Genomic DNA, 24,968 nt, shown 5'->3' on the forward strand with positions numbered 1-24,968 from the left:
ACCGATGTCACCCCATGCTTCATTATAAGAATTGGAGTCAAACTTTTTTTTTTTTTTTTTTTTTTTTTTAAAGCGACAGCATTGAAGTCCAATACTAAAGAGATTCACATTTTATCTGATGGAGATCTGGCTTCTGCACATCTAGAAAGTTCGGTTCCTTCTCCTTCTGTGGCTCTACCTCACTCCCCAGACAGTCTGAACTTTTGGCCAGTAATAGCACTGACGTCACAGGAGCCCTTGACACCTCCGCCGATGGCCATCAGCTTCGTGTTTAAGAGCAGGTACCCTTTGTATGCTGTCCTAGAGTCCTGCTAGCCAATGGACATGAATTTCTCCCGCTGATGGAGAGGAACTCTGGGCCGGGCCTTCGGAATCCCTAGGCAAAGAAAGCTGCCCTACAGCGACGACCACGAACTTTTGCTATACAGCCCTGGCAAATCGCCCATTTCCCACTGTCCAGGGCGGAGCAAAGATCAGTGCATCCCTCCCGGGAGAGGCGGCATCTCTGAGGCAGCACCTTCTAGGTCCCCAGAACCCCATCCCTCTCCAGGGCCAGAGTCCCGCACGTTCCGCCTCTGTGCCGGAGTGGGCGCGGCTCCAGGTGAGCGCTCACCTGAGGAGGGGCGGGGCCTGCCGCTGGCCCCTCCTACAACGGGGCGGGCAGAGCTCGGCGGAGCCTATGGGGCGAGGGGCTCGCCGGCTGCCAGGCTCCCTCCCAGGGCCGCCCGCGCTCCGCCCCACTCGGGTTTAAAGCCCCGCGGGCGGCTGGTGGCGGCGCAACGAGCGCCGAGTGGCGCAAGGAGATGCGAGAGTGCACCCGCCGCCAGCACCATGCGCCCCGCGCCCGCGCTGGCCCTGGCCTCGCTCTGCCTGCTGGCGCTGCCTGCCGCTGCCGCCGCCGCCGCCTACTTCGGGTCAGTGCCCGTCGCGTCCCCGCACTCCGCGTGTCCTGTCCCCGGCTAGGGTCCCTGCGAGGCCTCGAACTCAACCCTTTGCTCAGGCGGGACCCCGATCGTCTTGAGGGCGCATTTCGCTCCCGGATCTCCGTCCCTCGCTCTCTGAGCTCAGACTTAAACCTCCCTTTCTCGAGTCTACCAAGTCTAGGTCCCTTGCCCCTCCCGGTTCCTCTGCCGGGCGGCTGTCAGACTCCAACCCAAGCCTGGAGCTCCGCTTGCGCGGGGGATCCTGGCCTGACACCCCTGGTACGCCCTTGTCCGCGCCGGTCCAAGCGTCGGTCCCGGGCTCCCATGCTCCCTTCAGATCCTTTCTCTGTATCCTCTCTGTCCCCATCCCGGGCTTCGTCCAGCTACACTCTTTGCTTATTCCTGTATCCTTCGCTTTCTCCCTGCAGAGCTGGGACCTGGACACCTGGCTGGGTGGAGGGATTGGTGGGTAGGGGCGGGGAGGAAACTGAGAGTTTTGCTGATCCAAAGGCACGGGAGATCTTGGGACTGCGGGGCACCTTAGTTGGAAGCATAAAGAACTGAGCCCTGAGGAAGTGCGACCAAATTAAACTCCAGAGCCGACAAGGATAGGATTTATGGTAAAGAGGGAGAGAAGCCCATTTAAGGGTGACCATGGTTAGAAAAATGATAATAGCTTGTGGTGATACCTGGAGAATGAGACAGGAACGTCAAGAGAAATGGTTGGAAGGGAAACAAAATGGCATTCATCTGCAAATGTCTTCTCTGACCCTGGATTGAAGATACTTGGTGAGGATTGGGGGTGGCGGTGATGGTAGGGATCACGGATTTTAAAATCACCTCAACCCAAAGCAGGCTCCAAATGCTTAACTTTAAACATTGCCTTTTTCTTCCAGCTACACCCCTAGTCAGGCAAGGCTCACAGTCCAAGCATAGCAGAGGCTGCTCTCAAGAAACCACTGCAGTGTGAGAGGGTCTAGAGGCAACCTCGTGGGCTGCAATAAGAAATGTAGGCTAATTTCCAGGTCATGACCTCTGGCTAAAATGTACCTGGGTTATAGGCAACAACCTCCCCTGAAATATGTGGGGAGGGATCGTCAGTCTCAGTTCTAGTGCAGATCCCTGTTGATGATGACCTGGGAAGACCATACAGTTCCTGGGGACTCAGTATCTCCTTTTGACACACCCCCAGAACAGCAGACATGTTCATCACCAAGAATTTTCCCCAGTGGGCATTACTGAAGGACACAAGCTCCGAGTTCAGTCCTGCCACTTTCATGGCACTGTGCCTTTGGCTGCCTCACTCAAATACACTGCCTTGCGTGTCTGACCTGTAGAATGTGGGTAAGAGTGTCTGAGGCTAGACCATAGAAAGCTCTTAGAACAGTGGCTAGCTCATAGTAAACACCCAGGTATTTACTATACCTGTACATAGTAAAATACCAGCTATTGAGGATGCTGGTAGAGGAAACCAAGAAGGTTCTGGGTATTCCAGACCCAAGAGTCTCTCTGAGCTGGAATAGAGGAGCAACTGACTCCAGACTGTTTCCACAATTCTTTTCTTTCTTTGGGTTTTATGGTTGGAGGCAGGAGTGAAGGAAGAGCCGATGATGTGGGAAGAGAGAGTCTTGAGCCACTCTGGCTGGTATGCTGAAAGGGAACAGATTTTGGGGCTGGGGAGCAAGGGACAGTCTTGAAAGTAAGGGAGAGATGGTTAGTTATGTCCAGAGCGAGAGTGAGGGGTTGAGTTTTGGAGTCCTTCTGCGAAAGAGCTGAAAAGGTACAGGCAAGCCTCACGCTGTTAAGCGTTTGGGCCCAGGACCCATCAGGGGCAAACTCTCTGGTGACTTGGTTGGTCCAGGTTTCCTAGCCTCGCATCAGTGTCTGCTCCCAGCCATCCACACTTCAGTGAGACCGAGAAGCAATGTGCTTACCCCTCCTTAGGTCACCTGCCTTTGAAGTCTCATTTCTAAGTATAACATGAAATACTTTCTTTTATTTCCTGATGAAAGAAAATTCAGCGATCAGGAGAGCAGGTGACAGCAATTTTGGTACCAATCTTTTTGGGATCTTTGCAGTCAAAGACTTCAGAGTGAGGAATGACCAACCCCCCGCTTCAAAAAAGGTCACATCTTATCCCCATTTTTCAGATCGCACGTCCCCCTCCCAAGCCACAGGGAGCACACAGTGGCTTTTGCTGCCTACAGCCTGATTCAATGGGTGGCAATGCTGACGTAACAAAGTAGAGCAGACGCCTATAACTCCCTCTTGCACAAAGCCCCTTCTCTCAGAGGCCCCTCAAAGCAATTTCTGCGGTAGGTAAAGAAAAAAAAAAAAGATCCAGAAAGGTCCAGAGGGTCATTTGCTGTTACACAGCAAATTGGTGAGGGGCAGGATAGAAGCCAGGCTTCATGTTTGTTCTCTATCCTGTATAGGGGACAGCCTCGTACATGAGGTGTTCTTGTGTGACTCCTGAGGGAGGCAGCGGCTGCAGAGGGTGGGGGTTGGAGAGTGGCCTCTTTCTCCTGCTTGATGAATTCTCTCAGACCCTCATGGCCGTAGTGAGAGAGACCACACATTCCTCAACAGTGAGACAGGCAGGATTCCATGCACCTTCTCATTCATTAGATGGGCTCTTAAAGAATAGCAATGGGGCAGGGGGTGGCTGGAAGGCCAAGAACAAGCTTACGGTGAGCACTTAGTATATTATAGGCACCCTGTTGGACCATTCATTGGCCAGTCTGCACACCTGCCCTTTAGATGGGCATTGTCATCAGTGACAAGGTCCCAATGTCCACAATCACAGATCCCAGCAAGATTAAAACATCTGCCTAAAGTCACACAGGCAGCAGGCAATGCTAGGATTCAGACCTGAGATTCAAAGGTTTTCACAGCCTTTTCTGATCTGACCCTAGAGAAGAGAGAAACTCAGCCAGTGCAGAGGCTGCACGCCTGCAAAGGACTACCCAAGTCAACCATGCTTTACAAAGCCGCATCATCAGTAAAGTTCTCACCTTGTAAGCATGTGAACCTGAGCTCAGACCCCCCACCCCCAGCACTCATGTAAAAAAGGCCACAAGTGCTGGTGTGTCTCAGTGCTGGACAGGCTGAGACAGGAGGCTTCCAGTCTCACTGAGCAGCTAATCTAACCTAATCGGTGAACTTCAGGCCAATGGAAGACCTTATCTCAAAGATGAACAACGTTCTTAAGGATAGCACCCTCTGGCCTCTGTAAACGTGCATACAGAGGAGCAACTTCTAGTGACAAAGATCCCGGGGTTACTTTAGGACTGAGTTGGGTGACAGGACCTAGCATATGCAGAGCCCAGCAGGTAAGCAGTATGCTTGTCTGTTAATCCAGGCTAAGGCACAACACCATTAGGTAAACCTGAGCTTCCAGGTTTTTCAGGGTGGAGAGACTTGGGATCTCCAGGAACTAGGCACTCTGTAAGACAAGAGACTTGATCAAAACAACACGATGGACATCTCAGAGCCAGGACTAACCTGGCCTCCGAGCTCTGTCCTTCCCCAGTTGTCACAGTACCCTGGGAAAGCCTGACTGCTCAGCAGTGGGCCAGTTTAAAGGTTGTTTTTCTGCTGGGCTGTTCAGGTATTGTCCTTGTGGGTCCATGGAAGAAACAAAGTATCACCCGTATTTTCTCTCCCAAATTCCCATTACATACACTATACTGCATTCATTCTGAAAACACTGTCTACGTCTTACAAATTGTTACACTTTTATAATCACTTTGAGTGACCACAATTACGGTATGTTTGTAGATCGTGTTTATTGAGATTCATCAGTGTTGTTGTGTATATCAATAGCTCTTTCCTCTTTATTCCTGAGTTGTAATCTATTATATGGGTATGCCACATTTTTTTTCTGATTCCACTATTGATGGACGTTTGAGTTAGTTCTAGTTTTTAGGTATTCCCAACATGGCTGGCGTGAGCTTTGTGAACATATATTTCCATTTCTTTTTGGTAACTGTCTGGGAGACTGGATTGTTGGAAAACTTAGTAGGGATACTTTTAATTTGTAGGGAATGGGGGAACAGTTTCCAACATGACTATGCCGTTTGCACAGGAATGTCTGAGCATTCCAGGTGCTCCGTATTGCCGGCCCTCATCTGTCTTGTTGGTACTTTATTGGGTGTGTACTGGTGTCTCATTGTGGTTTTAATTTGTGTTGTCCCATTGGTGACTGACATGTTGGACATTTTTTTCATGTGATCATTAGAATATCTTTTTTTTTAATTGGTTTGTCTTTCTATCAATCAAGTCTCGGTGTTCTTTGACACCCAGTACGCTGTTGGCTTTTTCTTGTATGCCTTTTCTCCCTATGTTCTCTTGAGATGCCTCACAAACTCCCCCTTTACACTTAAGCCCATGAGTTAGGGTGCTCGATGTGAGGTCGGGACCCAGGCACACGACTTCCTTCATGGATCTTTAGAGTAAGTCAGAGGCGAAGTACCACAAACTTTTTAACTAAACCCTTCTTTTCAAAAGTCACTCCAGCTATTCGGGTTCTTCCTGTTTTCACACATATAGTTTAGTATCAGCTTGTCAACATCTATGCAAAAACCTGCTTGGATGTTGGCTGTGATTGTCCTGAGTCTAGAAATCAATTCATGAAGGACTGGGTGGGCTGCCTCATAAACAATCCTGTCCGTCTGCGTGGGGCTTTTTAAGTTGCCTTCGGCATCTTGCAGTGTTGTCTTATGTGGGGAACTGGGTTGTGGGATTGAAATAGGGTCTCAGGTAGCCTAGGCTGCCTTCAAACTCACTATATGCCTAAGCCTGTCATTAAAATTCTGATCCCCCTGCCTCCCATCATCCCATCTCCCAAGGGCTTGTATGGTAGACCACCATGCCTGGCTTAGGTCTTATAGATATCTTTTTAAAGTGTTTTTCATGTTTAGATACTGTCATTTTTATTCAATTTTCCTCCCATACTTTTAGAGATGGAATTGAATCCTAAGTAAAATGGGGCAAGCAGAAAACAGGTAAAGGAAATCTCCCTGCTGTGGGGTGATGGATTAAAGTCCAAACCTCCTGGTAAGTATCACAGTGTCTGAGGGAAGGACTGTAGGCCGACTGCCCCTGATTGAGCTGTGATCCTTGAAGACGAATGCTTTAGATTTGGGCTCTGGGTCAAACCAACATGAGCATGAGATGTTAGTCCTTAGGGACCGTGTACTAAGGCAGGACTGGTCTCAGGAAATGGCCCAGATCACCAGCTAGGGTTGGTGTGAACCTAAGCAAGATGAGCGTGGTCAAGGCTGGGCTCTAGTGCAGCAGTCTCAACCTGGAGGTCACAACCTCATGCTAGGTGTCAAAGGACCCTTTCACAGGGTGGCCCAAGATCACCAGAAGACACAGATATTTACATTACGATTCACAACAGTAGCAGAAGTATAGTTATGAAGTAGCAACAAAAATAATGTTATGGTTGGGGGGGGGGTCACCACAACATAAAGAACTGTGTCAAAGGCTCGAAGCGTCAGGAAGGCTGAGAGCCATTGCTCTACTGTAAGGGGTGTTGGGCTGGATGTGGTGCTGAGCACCCGTGAGGCGGAGTCAGTCTCTGTGGACTCAAGGCTAGTTTGGTCAGAATAGTGAGTTCCAGACCAGCCAGGGTTGCCAGAGTCCAGGCTAGACAGATCAACGTTCATGTCCTCCACAGAGACTTACTACATGATGGTGAACAAGTCAGCCATTTTCACTTCAGGATGGGAAACGGGCTAATGTTTCTCTCTCAGGGTTGTCGTGCGGGTTAATTGCTGCACACAGGGCTGTTCTGCCACTACACATGACGGCAATAATGGGTTCCATTCGCCTGAAAGACCTGCCTTCAAAAGAGCAGATAGAGTCCTGTAAAATGTTACCTGTATTTCACACCCTACAGAAAGCAGGCAAGAAGTCTAATGGCTTGTCTTACACATCCCATGCTAAGAATGTTTTTTGACAACATCTTTTCCTTTCTCTCTACCTCTTTCTCCCAACTGTCCTACAACCGGGAGCAAACTGAGTTTTTCCCATGCTTACCAGTTTCCATACATGTTGCTGTTGTGATATTCCAGGAGGGAGATGCTGGACTGGTGATTGTCCATCTAGTCTGTGGGAATGCTGGGTGACTTCTTTGCCTCTGCCTCGTTCTTCCCGCTCAGTATGCTTGTCTCAATCCTCATGTGTAACACCTTCCGCACACTGTGCCCTGAACTCTTGTCATCCAAGTCTTCCTGTGCTCACTTCTCTGGTTTTCCCAGAGAACCCTGTGGCCAGCGATCTTAGGGTCCTGTTGTTGCCTAGGTCCTGTCCTTATAGCCTTCGATGTCAGCCTTGTGATGTCAAAGTGACTACCAAGGTGGATAGTGCTCATTGTCTCTTGCTGGACCCCCTTCCCTTGTGCCCCTCTCTATGTCCATAGGAACTGCTCATTTCTAGAGCCTTGCACTTCACTAAGGCCTGCACTGTTCCCTGACCTCTCTCTGTCAGCATGCGATGTGAAGAGGAGTAGAGGGAAAGCCTCGCCTCTCAGGCTCCTGGGGTCAGCCATTTTGGGCAATTCTGTGGGCAGCAGAGCTGAGCTGGAGGAAGATGAGAATGTATATCCAGTGGTTGCCTCCATTTGGGACCCCTCATTGGAGAAATGAAGACTGAAGATAGGATGGAGAGGCTGAAGGAGCCGGGATAGACTTTAGCCAGCACATTCTGGTCAGTGCTGGAAGCTCTGAGCCTGGGCAGATGACAAGGTCAAAGGATCTGCTTTGACATCCCAATAGCTTCCGGGCCAGGTACAGTTTTAATTCAAAATGCCTCTGAGCTTAGAGACATTATAGGTGTGCTTGTCCTCACAGAGCCCAGCACCTGGAGACACACTTGGTTAATTTTCATAGAGAACACTAGTAGTATAGGATAAATAAAGACTATACTATTCTTTGTTCTGAACTCTGGGATGGGCCTGTTTATCCCAGTTTATGCCAACGCCCCAGGGTTCACTGAGCTTTCCAGAGTTTGGGTTTCTGATAAAGGTTTGTGAGCCGGTGGTACCATGTCACCATGAGAGGTTGCACAAGCTTCTTCAAAGAAAGAGATGGGTCAGCTTCTTGACTGGTCCTTAGCAGGTTTCCAAGGAAACTGAAGCACATATCTACCTCAAGATCTGAAATTCAGAGGGAACTGGCCCAGCTCCTGGAGACCTCCCAGGGGCTGCACTTGACATCTGAATGACTGGAGCCAGAAGGCCCTGAAGTCTGCTGCTGGCTAGAGGATGCAACAGTAACCACAGTGAAGGCAGGTGGTGGTGGGTATGGCTGCAGGCAGACTCCCAAAGAACCCTACACTTTCCCAATGTCTTCCCTAAAGGTTTGCATATTCGGAGGTGGTGGTCCTGCAGCCTGTGAGCAAGGCTGTGGGGGAAGCCATTAGAATGAGTCCTGGGGCGCCTGACAGGAAGCACAGACTGATCAGCAGGGCCTAATGCAGCCAACAGGAATCTGAAAAACATCTGAGCTGAGGGAGCAGCAAGCTAGAGATAGCACTGAGGTTCCAGAAGTCACGCTAGTCCCCACTAAAGAGCTCACCTACAACTTGCAGCCAACCATGTACAACTGAAGGCACTATATTCATGAATGTGAGAAAAGATGGAGTTGGAGAGAAGACTGTCAAATAAAGACTTCTTGGAGGAGGCCTGGGAGACACACAGTGCCCAGGAGTCACCTATCCCACTTCCTGCCTTATGGAGTCAAGAGTTTTCAAAGGCAGTGGCTAGAAAAGTGTCTATAGGACCAGAGGCCTTTGCAGGTAGGAGTGGCAGCTTGAAGATGGGTGTGGCAACAGGACCAAGACAGACAGGGCAGGAGGACAAGAAGAGCCTATCAGGGCCTGATAGAAATGCCCCTCTGCTTCAGCCCTTGGGTCCTGCTCCATTCCCAAGGGAGTATCTTGGACTCTCTTCCTCTCCAGGCTGCCCAGGGCCACTCTTGCTCTGCTTGAGTATTTAGGGGGCTATCTGGCCAGGTGTGTGTGCTCCTCCTCTTTTTGGAGAAGAGAGTAGTAGCCTTAGGCATCTCTGGGGCCCCACAGAGGAAAGTGATACCTCTGCCTGAGCCCTTGCCAACAGAGAGAAGACTGTCCTTGATCCAGAGCAAGCATTTGTAAGCATGGATCTTCCCAGCCTAAGCCTCTGCCCATAGGAAGAAGGTACCAGCCGGAGTCAGGAAACACTCTGGAGTCTGCCAAGCTAGTGGGCTGTTCAGGATGCTCTAGCTGAGCCACTCAGCCTGGGAGCCAGGACCCCACAGTTAGGATGGAGCAGGGGGGAGGAGATGTATCCTTGCCCCTCCCCCATACCATCCACCTTGTATGTCCCTGATGCTGCTCTTCCCAGAGATGTTTGGGGCCTGCGAACCCAAAAACCTGTGGAAGCTTGTCTTTAGAGCTAGGCTAAAGACTGAATTTATTCTCATTCTCTCTCTCTCTGTCTCTCTCCCCCTCTCTCTTTTCTTCCCTCTCTCCTTACCCCTTCCCTTTCTTGCTCTTCCCCCATCTCCTATACAGTTTAGTTCTTATGCACTAACACTGCACTCTCACACTTTAATATGAATGCACAGACCACTTCTGCCAGGGGCTGGAGACTACAGCCTGGCCACTTTCGCTAAGCCTTATTTCTTTCGTTGTTGTTGTTGTTGTTTACAGACAGGGTTTCACCGTGTAGCACTGGCTGTCCCGGAACTCACAGAGATCGGCCTGCCTCTGCCTCACTAGTGTTGGGATCAAAGGCATGTGCTACCACTGCTGGGCTCTGAGCCTTATTTCTGTCTTACAGCTGATGAGACTCAATTTCAGATGGGGAAAGTAGCCTTTTAAATGGAGGGTCTCCCTCTCCCTAATCCAGATCCCGTTTCCTAGTCCTCCCAACTATTCAGGAGGCTCACGGCAAATGCTGAGAGGCCTTCTTCTCAAACACCCAGCACTTTGGGTTTTGTGTCCCCAGCGCCGCAGTGCCTGAGGCCACAACAACAGCTAGTTTTGCTTCCTAGATTCTTTTCTATGTCTAGGTAGAAACGTCCACCAAATGTGCGGCACATCCCACCCCTACCATGGACACCTGGGATGATAAATCCTATATGAATTCCATGGCACCAGACCTTCCTTCTCTCTTAGCCTCTGTCACCCCCCTGGAGTCACCAGGGCAAAACATTTGGGCCAGAGGCACTCCTAACCTCCTATGTCACAGTCTCAGGGATGTCAGACCATACCCAGCCAAAGCCTGGGAAATGCTTGTGATTCCAGATTTTCAGAGACCAGTGATCCCAAGCACAGGATTGGCTTTGGGGTTCCTCTACGGCCACTATGCCACCTGAGTGGTGAATGTCAGGAACAGACTTTTTTCTGACTGTGCAGAGGGAGGGAGCGGGGTGTGGGAGTGTTTCCTCTGCAGATGTTGAGCCAGCCCTAAGTCAGGACACTGAGAGATGTGAAATGCTCTCCGTGTGGCTGGCTGCCACTACCCACTCAGCTCCGACACTCCCGGATGGCATCCTCAGCTCACAGACTGTGAGACAGGAAGTGTAGAAACAAAGCCCACAGCTGGGCCAGGCTCTCTTCTCTCTGGGGAGGCACCAGGTCAGCATGAATTCTAAGTAGGAGGTTATGGTCAGCTCCATCCCCTAGGGTTAGGCTTCTGGGCTGTGAGGTTGTGGAGGGTACAGGGAGTGGGATTGGGGAGAAATATCATGAATGGTCCTGTGCCTGTGTCTGTACCCACCCCGAAGGATGCTTGGTGAATAGCAGAATGAGACAGCCCAGGATGAAAAGCCAGAAAGACTGTAGTAGAGGCAGAAGAGTGCCCACCAATTCAGCTAGGCTTCGAAATACAGATGTCTTCATGAGGGAATTGCAAGGTGACCCAGGAGTCTCAGGAGAAGGGTCCAAAGATGAAGAGCAGTAGTGCTGCCCAGGAGGGCATGAAAAAATGGAGGCGAGAAGCCTGAGGTGGCTTCTCTTAAGGACTGGCCAGTGTCCAGGCAGGTGCGGCCCCCATGGAGATGCCTCGGACTGGGAAGAGGAGAAACGAGTGGGCATAGTGTGTGCGAAGGTATGGGGGTGTATCCAGGGGTGTGGGAGTGTGCTGAGGCTCAAACATGGTCAGCATGCTTACCCTCCCCCCCCAGATGCTCAAGATGAAAGCACAAAGGGAGTGTTGACCATGCAAAGGGCCCCATAGCGGAAGCTGTTATCAGGAACATCTAATGGGGCTCCTCAGGGCCGAGGCCGAGGCCCCAGGCGGCCCAGGGCTTTCCTGATTCTCAGGCAGCGAAAGGCCTGCAGTTGGCATGGGCCCTGGTACCAGGCTCAGTTCCTTGCCCCTCCAACTACATACCCTGGCATTAATCTAATGCAGCAGGCACCACCTGCATCTCCCCATCCGACTTAGCCACCCACATCCTGGGGCAGCCTCAGTTGGAACCCATAGATCACCTGGAGTAGAAACAGCTGGAGAAACAGCTGCTTTCCCGAGCCTGGAGTGTCCCTGCCTCCCTCTGCAGCTGGCGAGATGGACTGGGGCAAGGTCAGGCTGTCACTGAGAGAGCTCAGCTACTTTTTTGTTCCTTGGGTAACCAGGATGATTCAAAACTGCTTTCTCTGGCTCCCTGGACTGTTAGACAGTTTACATGACTCTAGGGTCCAACCAAGTTCCTTACAGGTTATGAGTTTTGGGGAGGTGGGACCATGTTCTTAGATTTAGCCCTATGTACACAGTTGGTGCTTAATAATAAAAACATGATCTTGTGCTTACTGTGTGCCAGAGACCATTCTAGGGACTTCCCAGGCATTAACTGGTATGATCTTATGAACAACCCTGAGAGAGAGATTGCTGCTGTCATCCTCTCACAGACCAGGCACCCAGAGGCACAGGGGCCTTGCCAGCATGTAACTTGCTTATGAAATGGAGTGAGTTCAGAGGTGGGATCCCTGAGGTCACCTCTGAATGAGAGGAAAGCCTGGGACCAGACTACTCAGGACAGAATGTTTTGAGAGACGTGAGGTTCTGGGATTCTCCATGCTGGTGAGCGTTCTACTTCTTTTGGAGGGTATTGAGGGCCCCTGGGCTGTTTCCTGAAGGGCCACCATGATGTGACAGCTTTAACCAAAGCTATGGATGGGAAGAGTGTGAAAGGAGGAGGGATGAAAGGACCTCCTTTCGGTGGGCAGAGAATGTTCTAAAAAGTCAAAGGCAGCCGGGCAGTGGTGGCGCACGCCTTTAATCCCAGCACTTGGGAGGCAGAGGCAGGTGGATTTCTGAGTTCGAGGCTAACCTGGTCTACAGAGTGAATCCCAGGACAGCTAGAACTACACAGAAAAACCCTGTCTCGAAAAACAAAACAAAACAAAACAAAAAGTCAAAGGCAGAGGAAGCTTCTTATCACCAGTGAGAGTACTAGGAACCATGGACCCACACTGTGACCTGAGGGACTCAGCCCACCGGTGATGAACAGAAGGACACTGGTCACGTGGGCTGTTGTTTTGTAGGAGACAGGCGTGGGAGCCCAGCTGGGCCAGAGCACAGGCAGCATGCTGGGGTCACAGCCCCAGTGGCTCAGGGGCACGGAGTCAGGCAGAGGTCCTAAGGAACTGCTGTTCCACTGTCCCAAAGGCTACTTAGCAAGCTCATAGGCTCCACCCCCTCTGTTATATTAATCCTGGCCACAGGTGAGATTGCTCCCTGTGTGTGAGTTTCTGATGGATACAGAGCAGCACAGTTCTTACAAACCCCTTTGGTTTTGGTTTCTTCAGTTCCAAGAATGTCTCAACTAACTAACATGTGGCTGGTTGGAAGGTGGAGGCCTTGAACTTAGGGTGCCAGATACTGTAGCAGTTGGCTACTGCCAAGCCTGTAGTCTGCAACGAAGTGGGGTCAGGAAGAACCTTCCACATTGGGTATAATGGGACAGATGAGCAGAAGAGACCTTACTGGCCCCGGTAGGGAAATACCCAAGCCATTCTCCATTCGCTGAGGTGGTACTGATTCTTCAAATGCACTATTTCCCAAACTGTAACATAGACACTACATAAAAGTGGCACTGGGTTCTAAGAACCCTCCTAGTCCCTTTGGGGACCCCATGAAAATGCTGGGGAGCCTCTTCTGAGAGTATCTCTGGGTTGACTGGGGCTCAACAGGGCGGGAGGCCTCTGTGTGCTTGGCTGCCTTTTCTGACCATTAATCGCTACTAAGTGTCATTACTGCTAATAAAATTAACGGACTTTATACTGAACTTCTGGAGCCATCAATCTCCGGGCCTATTACATGAAATTAAAAAAGCAGGTGCCTGTAGATGAGTGGGGGAGCGTTTGCAGAGCAGCCTGTGGAATTCTGTTACTCTGCAGCCAGCTACAGCATGCCACAGCAACCGTAGGGAGACCAAGCAACTCCCAGCCATGACTCCACAGTGCAAGTGTGGCAGACAAGAGCAGGGTGACCCTTGGGGAGGCTCTGGGACCAGGGCTGGAAGTGTTCCCTGCACCCTCAGCTCCACCAAGCTCAAAGAATTTGGTTCTTCCTTCTCCCTTCTTGGCTCAACTTCTGTTTCTTTTCTGGGTCTCAGGCCCAGTCACTCAAGGAGAGAAAGGAAGAGAAAGTGAGAGTGCGCTCTTATTATCCAAATGCCAAACTCCCAGAGAAAAGACAGGATTATCAGCTCAACGCTGATCTAACCAGTAGACATCAGGGTCACGTGAAACACAGTTATGGACAAAGACCATATAGCAACCATGGTACACAGCAGGAACCGGTGGCCAAACGTCCAATCACATGTCCGTAATATTTTGAAGTCCTTGGTAATAGGCACTCAAAAAATGGCATGTGTTTTATGTGTGTGTGTATATGTATGTATATGTACCACAACAATATAATGAATGCAATATTTTAATGCATTTATGTTATAACATAAAATATCATGATGATAAAATAATAATAGCTTCCTTTAATTAATTTTAATTTAATAACTCCTTTAATTAATTTTTTTTTTAGAATATTGAAAATCAAACCTAGTTCATGCTAGGTAAGCGGTTTGCCACAGAACTGAGTTACCCACCAGTTTTACAACTTGCTGTGTGGCTCAGGATGACTGTGGACCATGTCCCCATTAAAGCTGTTTCTGTAGTATTGGTGATTGGACCCCAGGCAAGCACCCAATCAACTGGGGTACATCCCCAGACTTAACTCCTTTGTGTGTGTGTGTGTGTGTGTGTGTGTGTGTGTGTAGTGGGGGGGGGGGCACATGTGTACTCAAGTATACATATGAGAGTCAGAAGACAACCGTGGGTAGCAGACTTCACCTTCCACCTTGTTTGAGAGTCTTTTTGTTCTCTGCCGCTGCATGTGCTAGGCTCACTAGCCTCTTAAGATTCTCCTGCCTCCACCTCTCATCTTGCTGTAGGAATACCAAGCTTACATGAGTGATACCATCTCTGGCTTTGCATGGGTTCAGGAGATTTGAACTCATGTCCTCATGATTCCATGACAAATACTTTTACTCACTGATCCACTTCCCCAGCCTTCTGTTATTATTATTGGTTTGTTTGTTTGTTTGTTTAATGACTGTGAAACAGGTTTTAAAGAATATGTAGCCCCATTGGCCAAAATGCCCACCATACCCTTTTCTTTTCCGAAATGTCAATCAGCTTTTACAAGGGATCCCAATCTCTGAACCAAGAATTGTGTGAACCAAAGGTATCCCTCACACCAGCCCCTGGTGTAGAGAAGAGAGTCTTCTGGAGGTTACATGACTGTTGACCTGTGTTCCCAGCAGTCCTGGAGTTGCCTTCCACACTGGAAACCATTCAAGGTGGGGCCTCACCAGCAGGAGCTGACCTCACCTCAGGCTCTGCTCCTTGCCTGCCCGGGGTCAAGCTACGAGGGTTTCCTGCCAGGCTGCAGGGAGGAGTCTGGGTTTAGGCCTGGTGGACTGGAAACTTACCCATTTGCCCCCTGATTAATGTTTAACGGGCCCCTTTACTCACTGTGTCTGGGAGGGGAGCCCGGTCCAGGCTGAGCTTGGGGGAGCCGATAGCATCTGTCTGTGTTCAGTGTTTCGGAGATATGCTCCACGCCGGGCTGGGCGCACCTGATAGACTTGGAATCTACAGGGGCACCTGGGGCCTCGCCAGGACCTCCACCTTCCAGTGAGGCTTCCTCTTTCTCAGGCAGACAGAGAGGCTATGGCATCTAGCCAGATGTCCTGGCTCGGGCAGGTGACTCCAGCAGCACAGCCGTGCCCTGTACTCTCTGAGATAAGGACATCTCTGCCACTCAAGGGCTTGGCCACAGTACTTACCCTTAGCTGGTGGCAAGTTCTACATCCAAGTAGAAATGTTGACAGTCCCCATTTAGTCCTACTTTGGCTTGTCTACCCTGGACGAGAGACAACTGTTTCCAGAGAGAAGCTGTTTTCTCTAGCTTGGGTCTGGTGACGATGTACATCCCCTCCACATGGAGTGCAGCAGGGCCAGGGACGGCAAACTCCTAACGCTGTCACAGAGAGGTTCTGGGAGAGGGAACAGTCCTCGTTCTGGACCACACCTGGCCGCTAACCAGTCACGCCTACCATCTGAGCTGGTTCTCACCTCCACACAAAGCCTCTAATACCTGTCAAGATAAAGGGAGACACTGCCTACTTAGAATGTGAGGCATCTTGAAGAGAAGAAAACTCCAGCCTGTAGGAAGACAAGCTTGCCTGGCTGGCTTGATTTTGTGCTTTCTATGCAATCCCTATAGCACCTCTGGGGGTCAAGGGTCATGGATGCCAAGGAAGAAGCCAAGGCTTCAAGGGCGCCATTAGAACGAGGCAGGATTAGGTTTAGAATTGGCAGCCTGACTTTAGAATTAATGACTTTGGATATAGAACATGAAGTCTGACCCCAGACTTTCCTCCCTCCCTCCCTCCCTCCCTCCCTCCCTCCCTCCCTCCCTCCCTCCCTCCCTCCCTTTTCATTCTTCCTTTCTCCAAACTTCTAATTGTACCAGGCACCACATGGCCAGATGGTTGATGATCTACCTGGGATCCGGGAACAAGCCAGACTGTCATGGGCTTACTTGAGCAGCGATGGAACACAAGGGAGAGAAGGATGCAGGGACCTTGGCTGGGTGTTTACTCTGTCTGCACCCCCTGTGTTTTTCCCCATAGCAAGGTGGCACTCCCCTCCAGGAAGTGACTAATCCTACTTGTCTCCCACACTTGCACAGCACAGCAGCTGCCCAGGAGATGTGGCAAAAGTACAGATTTCTAGGCCCTGCTCCGGACCTATGGAAACACCACTCAGGTGCAGGCCTTGGAAATCTGTTTATCTGAAACAGATCTTGTTGTGTAGCCCAGGCTGGCCCTGTACTCATAGCATTCTCTTGCCTTGGACCTTCCAAGTGCAGGGATTGCAGGCATGTACCACCACACCCAGCTTGGCTCTGTATTTTCACTAAACACTCAGGATGACTTTTTCAGTTGGGCAAGTTGGTGAAGGAGGATAGATAAGACAGGCAGAACAGAATCTGGAGAACTTGACCTTGAGGGTGTGCATCGTTCCGTGCTACATGAGTACCTGGTCTTCTACTCTATAAGGTGGGGACATAACCCCTGTGGGACTGGCCACTTTCCTTCCCTGTGGGATGGTCAGCTTTTGGGCCCTCCACAGGCCGGGATCCCAAGGCTTACCATCTTCCTTCTCACCCTCTTCAGCCTGACCGGTCGTGAGGTCCTCACACCCTTCCCAGACCTGGGCACAGCGGCAGCCCCGGCACAGGCTGGTGCCCACCTGAAGCAGTGTGACCTGCTGAAGTTGTCCAGGCGGCAGAAGCAGCTCTGCAGGAGGGAACCTGGCCTGGCTGAGACCCTGAGGGATGCTGCACACCTGGGGCTGCTGGAATGTCAGTTCCAGTTCAGGCAGGAGCGCTGGAACTGCAGCCTGGAGGGGAGGACTGGCCTGCTCCAGAGAGGTAGGGAGGACTTCGAGGGAGGAAGAGGGCTGGTGGGAGATTGTGGATGATGAGACGGTTATGCCCAGGCCTCGTTGTGCTGACTACTGGTGCACAGTCCCAACTGAGAAGAGACCAGGGGAATTAGTAAGGGTCTGTTGAAGGTAGTGGTTTGGGAGAAAAGCGGAGCAAAGGAAACGCAAGAGAGGAAAGGACACAGCGTTCCTGGAAGAGATGACAGAGGAGGTGGGTGGCCCCAGCCACCAACTAAGTGGTCCAAATGTGCGAGTCAAGCAAATTCCTCGTTCCACACGCTCATCTGTCACTGTTCATCACATCTGTTGATGTGTCATCCCCTCCTTCCCACCTGACTCCCCCTCCTTCCTCATCCTCCACCCCTGCCATCCATCTGCTAAGCGTCTGCACAGGCCCACAATGAGCCAGGCACTACACTAGGGGCTGGAGGCACAGGCTGAACACAACCCAGTTGCCCTTGGAAAGCGCATCCTCTAGAAAGAGAAAAGGGTCATAGCCTGGCTCCATTGTCAGGAGGAAGGGGCGGGGCATTTTATTACTGTCATTGTTATTTGTTTGGGGGGCAGAAGGGGGACTAGGTTCCTGTAGCCCAGGCTGGCCTGGACTCACTATAGAACTTGTTTCAAATCCTCAGAAATTTGTCCTATTTCCTAAGTGCTGGAATTATAGGTGTGAGCCATTCACCATTCACCATGCTTGGAGGTACAGTGGAAACGTTTATAAAACTGCAGTGATGTAAACAGGGGTGATCGACCCCCCCTCTAGGCCAGCTGCTCTCCATTGCAAGGAGGGTCTGAGGGAGAGTTAGCAGCCTGCTCCCCTTTCTTTTCAGCTGTCAGCTTTTCAGTACCCCAGGTCCTCTGAGGGTAGAGGGCTGAGGGAAACATTTGGGGCACCCTTCCAACAGTGTGAGCACAGTGGTGGCCCAGTACTGGGTAGACATCAGGCAGGACCTCCAAGACCATTCTGCCTTTCGGTCATCTACAGATGGTGGTGGAGGGCATTTGAGAGACACTAGACAGAGACACAGAGACAGGTTGTTCAACTTGTCACAAAAGCACTTGAAGTTAAGATTCAGCCTCAGCTTGGTCCTGTCCCAGGTGCCTAGGTCATTTTTTTTTTTTTTTGCATAAGTTACTGAGATTAGCAGCTCTGCCTTGCTGCCCTCTCTGAGAGCTGGGGACATGGAGGCCATGTAAGGGGCAGCTTTTGGCTTGGGTCTGAGGGACAGGTAACGGGAAGGCTTACACAGCCGTGCCACTAGGCTCGCACTGCATCAACCTAGCTGCTGTACACACCACGCAACTCCCACCTTCGGAGGGCTGCAGATAGCTTCTTTTTCTCCTGCACAGGCTTCAAGGAGACTGCCTTCCTGTATGCAGTGTCTGCAGCTGCCCTCACGCATGCGCTGGCCAGAGCCTGCAGTGCTGGGCGCATGGAACGTTGCACCTGTGATGACTCCCCAGGCCTGGAGAGCCGGCAGGCCTGGCAGTGGGGTGTGTGTGGTGACAATCTGAAGTACAGCACCAAGTTCCTCAGCAACTTCCTGGGGCCCAAGAGAGGAAGTAAGGACCTGAGGGCGAGAGCTGACGCTCACAACACCCACGTGGGCATCAAGGTGAGTGAATACCCTCCCTACTGCCCGAAGGATTGTACTGAGGCAGGGATCAAGATCCATGGGAGGCCAGTGCCCTGCACCCAACACAGATGAACTTCAGACCCCCTTCAGTGAGCCTTCTCTCCATATTCCTGGGTACTAGGGGCATAGAATCCTGGGTATCATCATGGTCCAGCCAGGCTTGGCAGCATGCCTCGATAGGATAGGATTGTGTTTGGAAAGGAGTCTCTGTTCCAAGGATGAAGCCAGTATCATTTGACAACTTTGATAGGACAACAACCAGGCTTCCTCCATTTTGTGAGTAGGAGAGAGAGGAGGCCCAGAGATGGGGAGGTCACATAACCATGAGAGATAATGAGTCTCTAGCTCTATGGAGTGAGAGGGCAAGGAGGGGTCAGAGCTCCAATTCTTTTAGGAAACTGGCCTGCCGTATTCAGTTGTGCAGGCTGAACACTCCAGAACTCTGGGCCAAGGGGAGGAGCTGTTGGTTGTGATCTGGCCCACGCTGCCCTTGCTTAGGTGTGCGCTGCTTAGAGAAAGAGAAACTGTTTCCATCTTTACACAAAGGTACTTTGAGGGTCTCAGGTTATTGTGACCTTGGCTCCATCACCTTCGCATGGGCCTTCCTGCCTCTTTATTCTGTTGACACTCCTTGGTAGAACTGGCACAGTGAGATAGGCTTAGACCACTGACAGGCCTCTCCTCTGGCTCGCTCTGCAGGCTGTGAAGAGTGGCCTGAGAACAACCTGCAAGTGCCATGGTGTGTCAGGCTCCTGTGCTGTGCGTACCTGTTGGAAGCAGCTCTCCCCATTTCGCGAGACCGGCCAGGTGCTGAAGCTACGCTATGACACGGCTGTCAAGGTGTCCAGTGCCACCAATGAGGCCTTGGGCCGTCTGGAGCTATGGGCACCTGCTAAGCCAGGTGGACCTGCCAAGGGCTTAGCACCTCGGCCTGGGGACCTGGTCTACATGGAAGATTCTCCCAGCTTCTGCCGGCCCAGCAAGTACTCTCCAGGCACAGCAGGCAGGGTGTGTTCTCGAGACTCAAGCTGCAGCAGCCTATGCTGCGGGCGAGGCTACGACACCCAGAGCCGCATGGTGGTTTTCTCCTGCCACTGTCAGGTGCAGTGGTGCTGCTATGTGGAGTGCCAGCAGTGCGCAGAGCAGGAACTTGTGTACACATGCAAGCGCTAGGCCTCCACCAGAAGAGCACTGCTAGGACTCCCTCGGAGCAGCGTGCAAGCGCGCACCTGCCGATGCACGTGCCACGCACAAGAGTGTACAACTCGTCTCTCTTCCCCAACAGATGCTTCGCCAGCCTTCTGCCTTCCCCAACACCCAGCAGAGAGAAAGAAAGCCCCACCTCCTGGTCCCAGGATCACCAACCTGGTGGAGGACTTGGGGTCAGAGAACAGACTGAGAAGGGGAATCTTTGAGGACCAGGGTAGGGCAGAAATGATGCTGTGCAGGAAGAGAGAAGCATCCTCCTATCTGAAGGCCTCAAACTGGGAGGATGCGGAAGAGGGAGGTGGAGCCAGCTGGAGCGTGGGTCAGGGCATGCATCTGGTCATGGCCGATCTGTCGTGGTCCCACTCTGATGGCAGAGAGCTTTGGATGCTACATGCCTATCCTGCTCTTGTGGCTTTGTGGGCTGGAGACTGTTTGGAATGTTTATTGGGAGCAAGGGAAGCATTTTAGGCTTGGGTGGAGTGAGTTACAGAGCCCATGCCCTGAAGTCTTATGTCCTGGCACTAAGGGCTGCCTCCTTGTCTCCTTATCTTGAGAGTCCCCACCCCCAAAACCATTGGGCTCTGCTCAATTAGACCCCCAATGCATGTAAGAAGGGTGCAGGAGCCAGTCTTCTCAGTGGGACTCAGATAAACACAACTAGGGTTGAATGGGGTGACAGTGACCCTTTCTCTTTTCCTTGGGAGCCCAAGGAACCTTTAATCACAGCCCAGAGGAGGAGAGAGGCAGTGTCCTTATGCCTGGAAGAGATATGACAGTCTCTATGTTGAAATACCACCCGGAGTGTGTCCTACCAATTCCTGTGACCAGGGCCCCCTAGAGCTGCAAGGCCCCCACACATGTTGGTGACTCATAAGAATGAGTGGCTCATGGGCCACAAGTCTGATTACAATCCCTGCTCTCAAAGATGCTTTTGCAGGCTTTTTTTTTTTGCCCTGGCTGCGTCTTTGCCAAGTCTGCCTCCTCAGTGGTCTCACTCATTTACTGTCACCCCGGCTCCCTCCAGGGGACCAGAATCCTTTTGTCATTTTTTTTATGGTCCCTACCAAGGCCCTCTGTGAAAAGAGAGGAAGTAGTATACAGGTACAGGCTCACACATGCACACACACACACACACACACACACACACACACACACACAGAGCCTGGCCAAGCACAGACATCCCAATGCGGTGTCTCCCCAGCCCAGGGCAAAGACCTCACTGGAATCACTGCCGAAGGCTGTGTGCTACCCGAGGGCAGGGCCCGAGGCCAGCCAGGAGGAAGTGACCTCTTTTGGGAAGCCTTTGGCCACTTGGCTGGCTGTGCTGTGCCCTCCTGTGAACTTCCTTCCACCCTGGCCCCTGTTGGGGTTACTACCCCTCTAAGGGAACAGGAAGCTTCAGAATCAGTGGGTGCTCAGCAGCCGTGGCCCTCCCAGCTCCAGGAATGAGGCTCTGTGGCCGAGACATCCATGGGCCACAACAGGCCACCCTCTCTTCTGTGGCTCAGGGCAGCATGAGGATGCCAGAAAGATCTTTGGTGGCAGAAGCTCCAAGGAGGAGCCACAGTGACCTGAGACCCTTCTCTGGAATGACTTTGCTGATGAAAGAAAGCCCACCCACAGCTTGGCAGGAGGAAAAAAAAACCAGATTGAGCGCTGCTTTCTATTTTCCTGCTGAAGGGAGACGTGTTCCGTGGTAACCCAGAGCATCCTTCTCCTCTATGACCCTAACCCTGCTCTACCTGGAGGGTACAAGGCAAGAAAGGAGCCTGGAAAACCCCAGGGACTAGAACACCCAGACCTATAGCCATATCACCTGTACCCTGACTCTATGGCCAGGAGGGCCAGGGGTGCAGGAGGGTCAAAGATGAACATGAGGCTGACGCTGAGGCCGACTGACCATTAAGACGGACACTCTAAGGCGCCCTCAGTCAGGTCCTCTCCCTCCCTTCTCCTTTCTTTCTCCAAGGCCCTGTTCCCCCTAAAATCCCATCACAACCATGTGGGGCCCCCCTCAGACTGGAACTTTAAGGGAGATATTCACAGGGTATTTCCGCCTACCTCATACATATAGTTTTTAGAAAAATAATTTATATAGCTAAGATATATGGGAAAGTATTTATGTTATTTATATAGCTTCTCTATTTCCTGGGCACCATATGCGGGGTGGAGGGTGGGGGTGGGGCTGCGTGTTTACCCAGAAGCCTCTGGGGGAAACACGGTTGGGTCTGCCTAGGCCTCACAGAGTTGGATGCCACATAGCTCCTGTGTCTCATTCTGTCTTGGAGCTCAGGAGCACACGTCCCTCCTGAGACCTGTGACACTGAGCCAGCTCTTCTTTGTGAAGTCTGTGGCTTCTCTGTCTCTGGCCCCAGGGGCCTTTCTGCTCTGACCCGAGGGTTTTCACTCATAAAGGACAAAAAGGATGAGCACATCTGGATTTGTAAAGCACTTTCCATCTTCAGAAACACTTCTCTCTTTTCTCTCCCTCGGTTTCCTCCTGCTCCCTGTGTAGGGTAGGTGAGGCCACGTCGCTGTTACTACTTTCCAGGTTCGGCCCAGAGACTGGGGCCTGTGCTCAGTTACACAGAAGAGAACAATGGATGAATATTGACTTGAGCGGACTCCAGGAACTGGAGGAGTGGTCTTACCTGAAAGTCAAAGCCAGTCACTCTCAGTGTGAGCCTAGAAGTTGAGGAAGTGTCCTTGCTGCGTGTGATGCTGGTCTTCCCCGGTGGATGGCATGTTAGCTTCTCCAACAAGCTGAGTCTCATGTCCCAAAGACTGGGACTCCTGAGAAGCCTGGAGAGACGAGGACTCCATGGAGGTCATTCTTGGGGGCGTGTTCTGTAGCCCACATTGACCTCCATGGCCAGGTTATAGTCTCCAGCCCCTCATAACCAGTGGATGACTTCTGTTTCTTCTCTTTTGTGTATTGTCTTTTAAAAGTGACTGGTTTCCCACTGGACTTCTAATTTTTTCTTTGAAAATCAGTTGCACTGGCAAATAGGACCTGCATCTGGACCTGTCTGCCAGCATCGGGAGCTGCATCAAACAGGATACATGGGGTTCCCCAATTGGCCCGGTGTCCCTGGCCCTTCTTTGAGTCATATAAGCTCGCATCTGGTTTTCCAGATGAGCATGGAGAACCTGTCCTTTGGTCTGGAGAAAGTCAGCTATCCTGGCACCCTGTTTGTCTGGCAGACAGAAAACCACACGGAGGCTGTCTTTCTTTCCAAACTTTCCTCTTTCAACACCCATGAACTTCATCCTTCCCGTCTGAGCACACAGGAGAACCCCAGTGGAACTCTTCTTTGTTGAGTGCTGGAATGTTCATCTCACCACCCAGTGATTATTTAGGGAGCTTCCGATAATGCCAGGGGGACACTCTGGGTGCTAGGGCACAGCAGTGCTTAAGAGCAAGTCCCAACCTCATGGGGATCACATGCCAGTGAGGAGAAATCTTACAAGCCAATAAACTGTGCACTGGTTATTTGTGCTTCCATTTTTTATTGCTGTTGTTTTGGTATGTGAGTGTTCATGTGTGTGCACGCATCCATGGCTGTGGGGGTGTGTGCACGTGGAAGTTTTAGAAGATGTCTCCGTCTTTTGTTTTGTTTTTCTTGAGACAAGGTCTTTCACTGTCCTGGGAATCAGCAAGTAGGCCAGGCTTGCCGGCCTCTCCATGCTGGAATTCCCAGTGTGTACCATCCCCACACCCGGCTTTTCCATGTGGGTCCTGGGAATTGAACTCAAGTCCTGTATGTGCACAACAACTACTTTCCTGATGGAGCCATCTCCTGGTCTTATTTGTCATCTCTTGTCTTTGTTTGTGGCAATATTTTTGCCCAGTAGAGGCTGCCACCTGCCCTGGCTAAGGAGTAAAGGTCGTGAGATAGGAAGGCTCCTCAGGGCCACCAGCAGGCAGCAGTGCCAGACTGAACACAGATTTGTCAGCCTTCAAAACAGGGGTCCTTTTCTCCTTGAATTTCTACGTCTCCTCTTGGGTAAGTAGGGCAGGAATGTACCCCTTGCTATGAATTCTGGGTAAATGAGATCTAGAGTGAAGTCATCATTTAACCCAGGCTGTTTATGAAATCAGAGCAGGCTGAACATATGAGCAGAGGTGCAGAGGCCCCACTCGGCAGCCTGCAACACGGGGAGGTTGCAAGTAGTAGAAAACAAAGTGGTAGCCTTCAGGAATTTGCGACCTGAAGTGACAAACAAGAAGAACAGACATGCAGTGGGTGGACCCCCTTTCAGCTCCAGAGTCCCACCTTCAGCTGTAATTCAGTTCCAGCATGGGATGGAAGGCCCATTGCATCCTGGGAATCTGGTACAAGGGAGGTAGAAGCAGGGAGTGGGGACAAGGTAAGTAGAAAGTTCTTATCTCTTAGCTCAGGCCCACCCTGTGCCCTGTCCCAGCTCTTCAGGCCCGCTGAAGGCTACGTTGTCTGGGGTCCTCAGAGAGTGAGGCAGCCCTGAGGGTCGCTATGTTTTCCCCTGTATCCTGTCCTAACATGTTTGAGGTCCTGTGCTCTTGGGCGTGGATTCCAGCTGGTTCTGAGCTAATGACAGAAGGCTCCATACCCAGTAGCAGGCTTTAGTTTGTACAGGGCTTTATCATCTGTTTCTCTTGAGCCCCGCCTGGTGCGTGGCCTCATCCCTCTTCACAGCCAGGAGAAGTGAGGCTGGAATGGTTTACTAGTTCATAAAGGTCTGTTTCTTCCGCCAACAGGGTGACTCAAGTCTCATTGTCCCCTCTGCCCTTCCTGCCCCATGCTGCCTTCTGTCTCCCTACCTAACTTGAGACTTTCCTGTTCCTAATTCAGACAGGGTCCAAAACAGACCCTGGAGGCTCTCCATTGTTAGACCCTTGAATCCAAAGCCACCATTCTTCCTATGGAACTAGGGGACCAGGGCTTACTGAGTGAATCACTACTAGAGGAATTCCTACCCAGGACATCCCTTTAAAAATCAAAACAGAACTCTTAGTCTTGGTGGAGGAGTTGGCTCAGTGAGCAAGACCGTGTGCTGTGCAAGAATGAAGATCTGAGTTCTAATCCCCAGTACCCACTTAAAAGCTGGATGTAGTGCCATGTGTCCAAAATCCCAATATTGGGGGAGGGGTGGGGGTAGGCAGATCCTGGGGTTCTCTGTCCAAATAGCCTAGCTGAAATGGTGATTC

General features: G+C 51.3%; 1 protein-coding gene across 1 annotated transcript; it reads left to right on the forward strand.

Annotated features, from left to right (window-relative positions):
• Nucleotides 1–758: 758 nt before the first annotated feature.
• Nucleotides 759–23,281, forward strand: Wnt9b (Wnt family member 9B). The gene is made up of 4 exons (XM_034507582.2): nucleotides 759–914; nucleotides 16,661–16,917; nucleotides 18,285–18,550; nucleotides 19,271–23,281. Exons 1-4 carry the CDS (start codon nucleotides 832–834, stop codon nucleotides 19,742–19,744), a joined length of 1,080 nt encoding a protein of 359 aa, XP_034363473.1. The 5' UTR covers nucleotides 759–831; the 3' UTR covers nucleotides 19,745–23,281.
• Nucleotides 23,282–24,968: the final 1,687 nt, after the last annotated feature.

This window comes from Arvicanthis niloticus, chromosome 6 (genome assembly GCF_011762505.2).
Source record: "Arvicanthis niloticus isolate mArvNil1 chromosome 6, mArvNil1.pat.X, whole genome shotgun sequence".
Taxonomy (NCBI): domain Eukaryota; kingdom Metazoa; phylum Chordata; class Mammalia; order Rodentia; family Muridae; genus Arvicanthis; species Arvicanthis niloticus.

Bases quoted from the DNA above. Each gene is read 5' to 3' on its own strand.
- Wnt9b (XM_034507582.2), top strand. From the start codon at position 832: ATGCGCCCCGCGCCCGCGCTGGCCCTGGCCTCGCTCTGCCTGCTGGCG. The intron at 16,918-18,284 runs GTAGGGAGGACT...TCTCCTGCACAG, and splicing joins GACTGGCCTGCTCCAGAGAG to GCTTCAAGGAGACTGCCTTC. The intron at 18,551-19,270 runs GTGAGTGAATAC...CTCGCTCTGCAG, and splicing joins ACACCCACGTGGGCATCAAG to GCTGTGAAGAGTGGCCTGAG.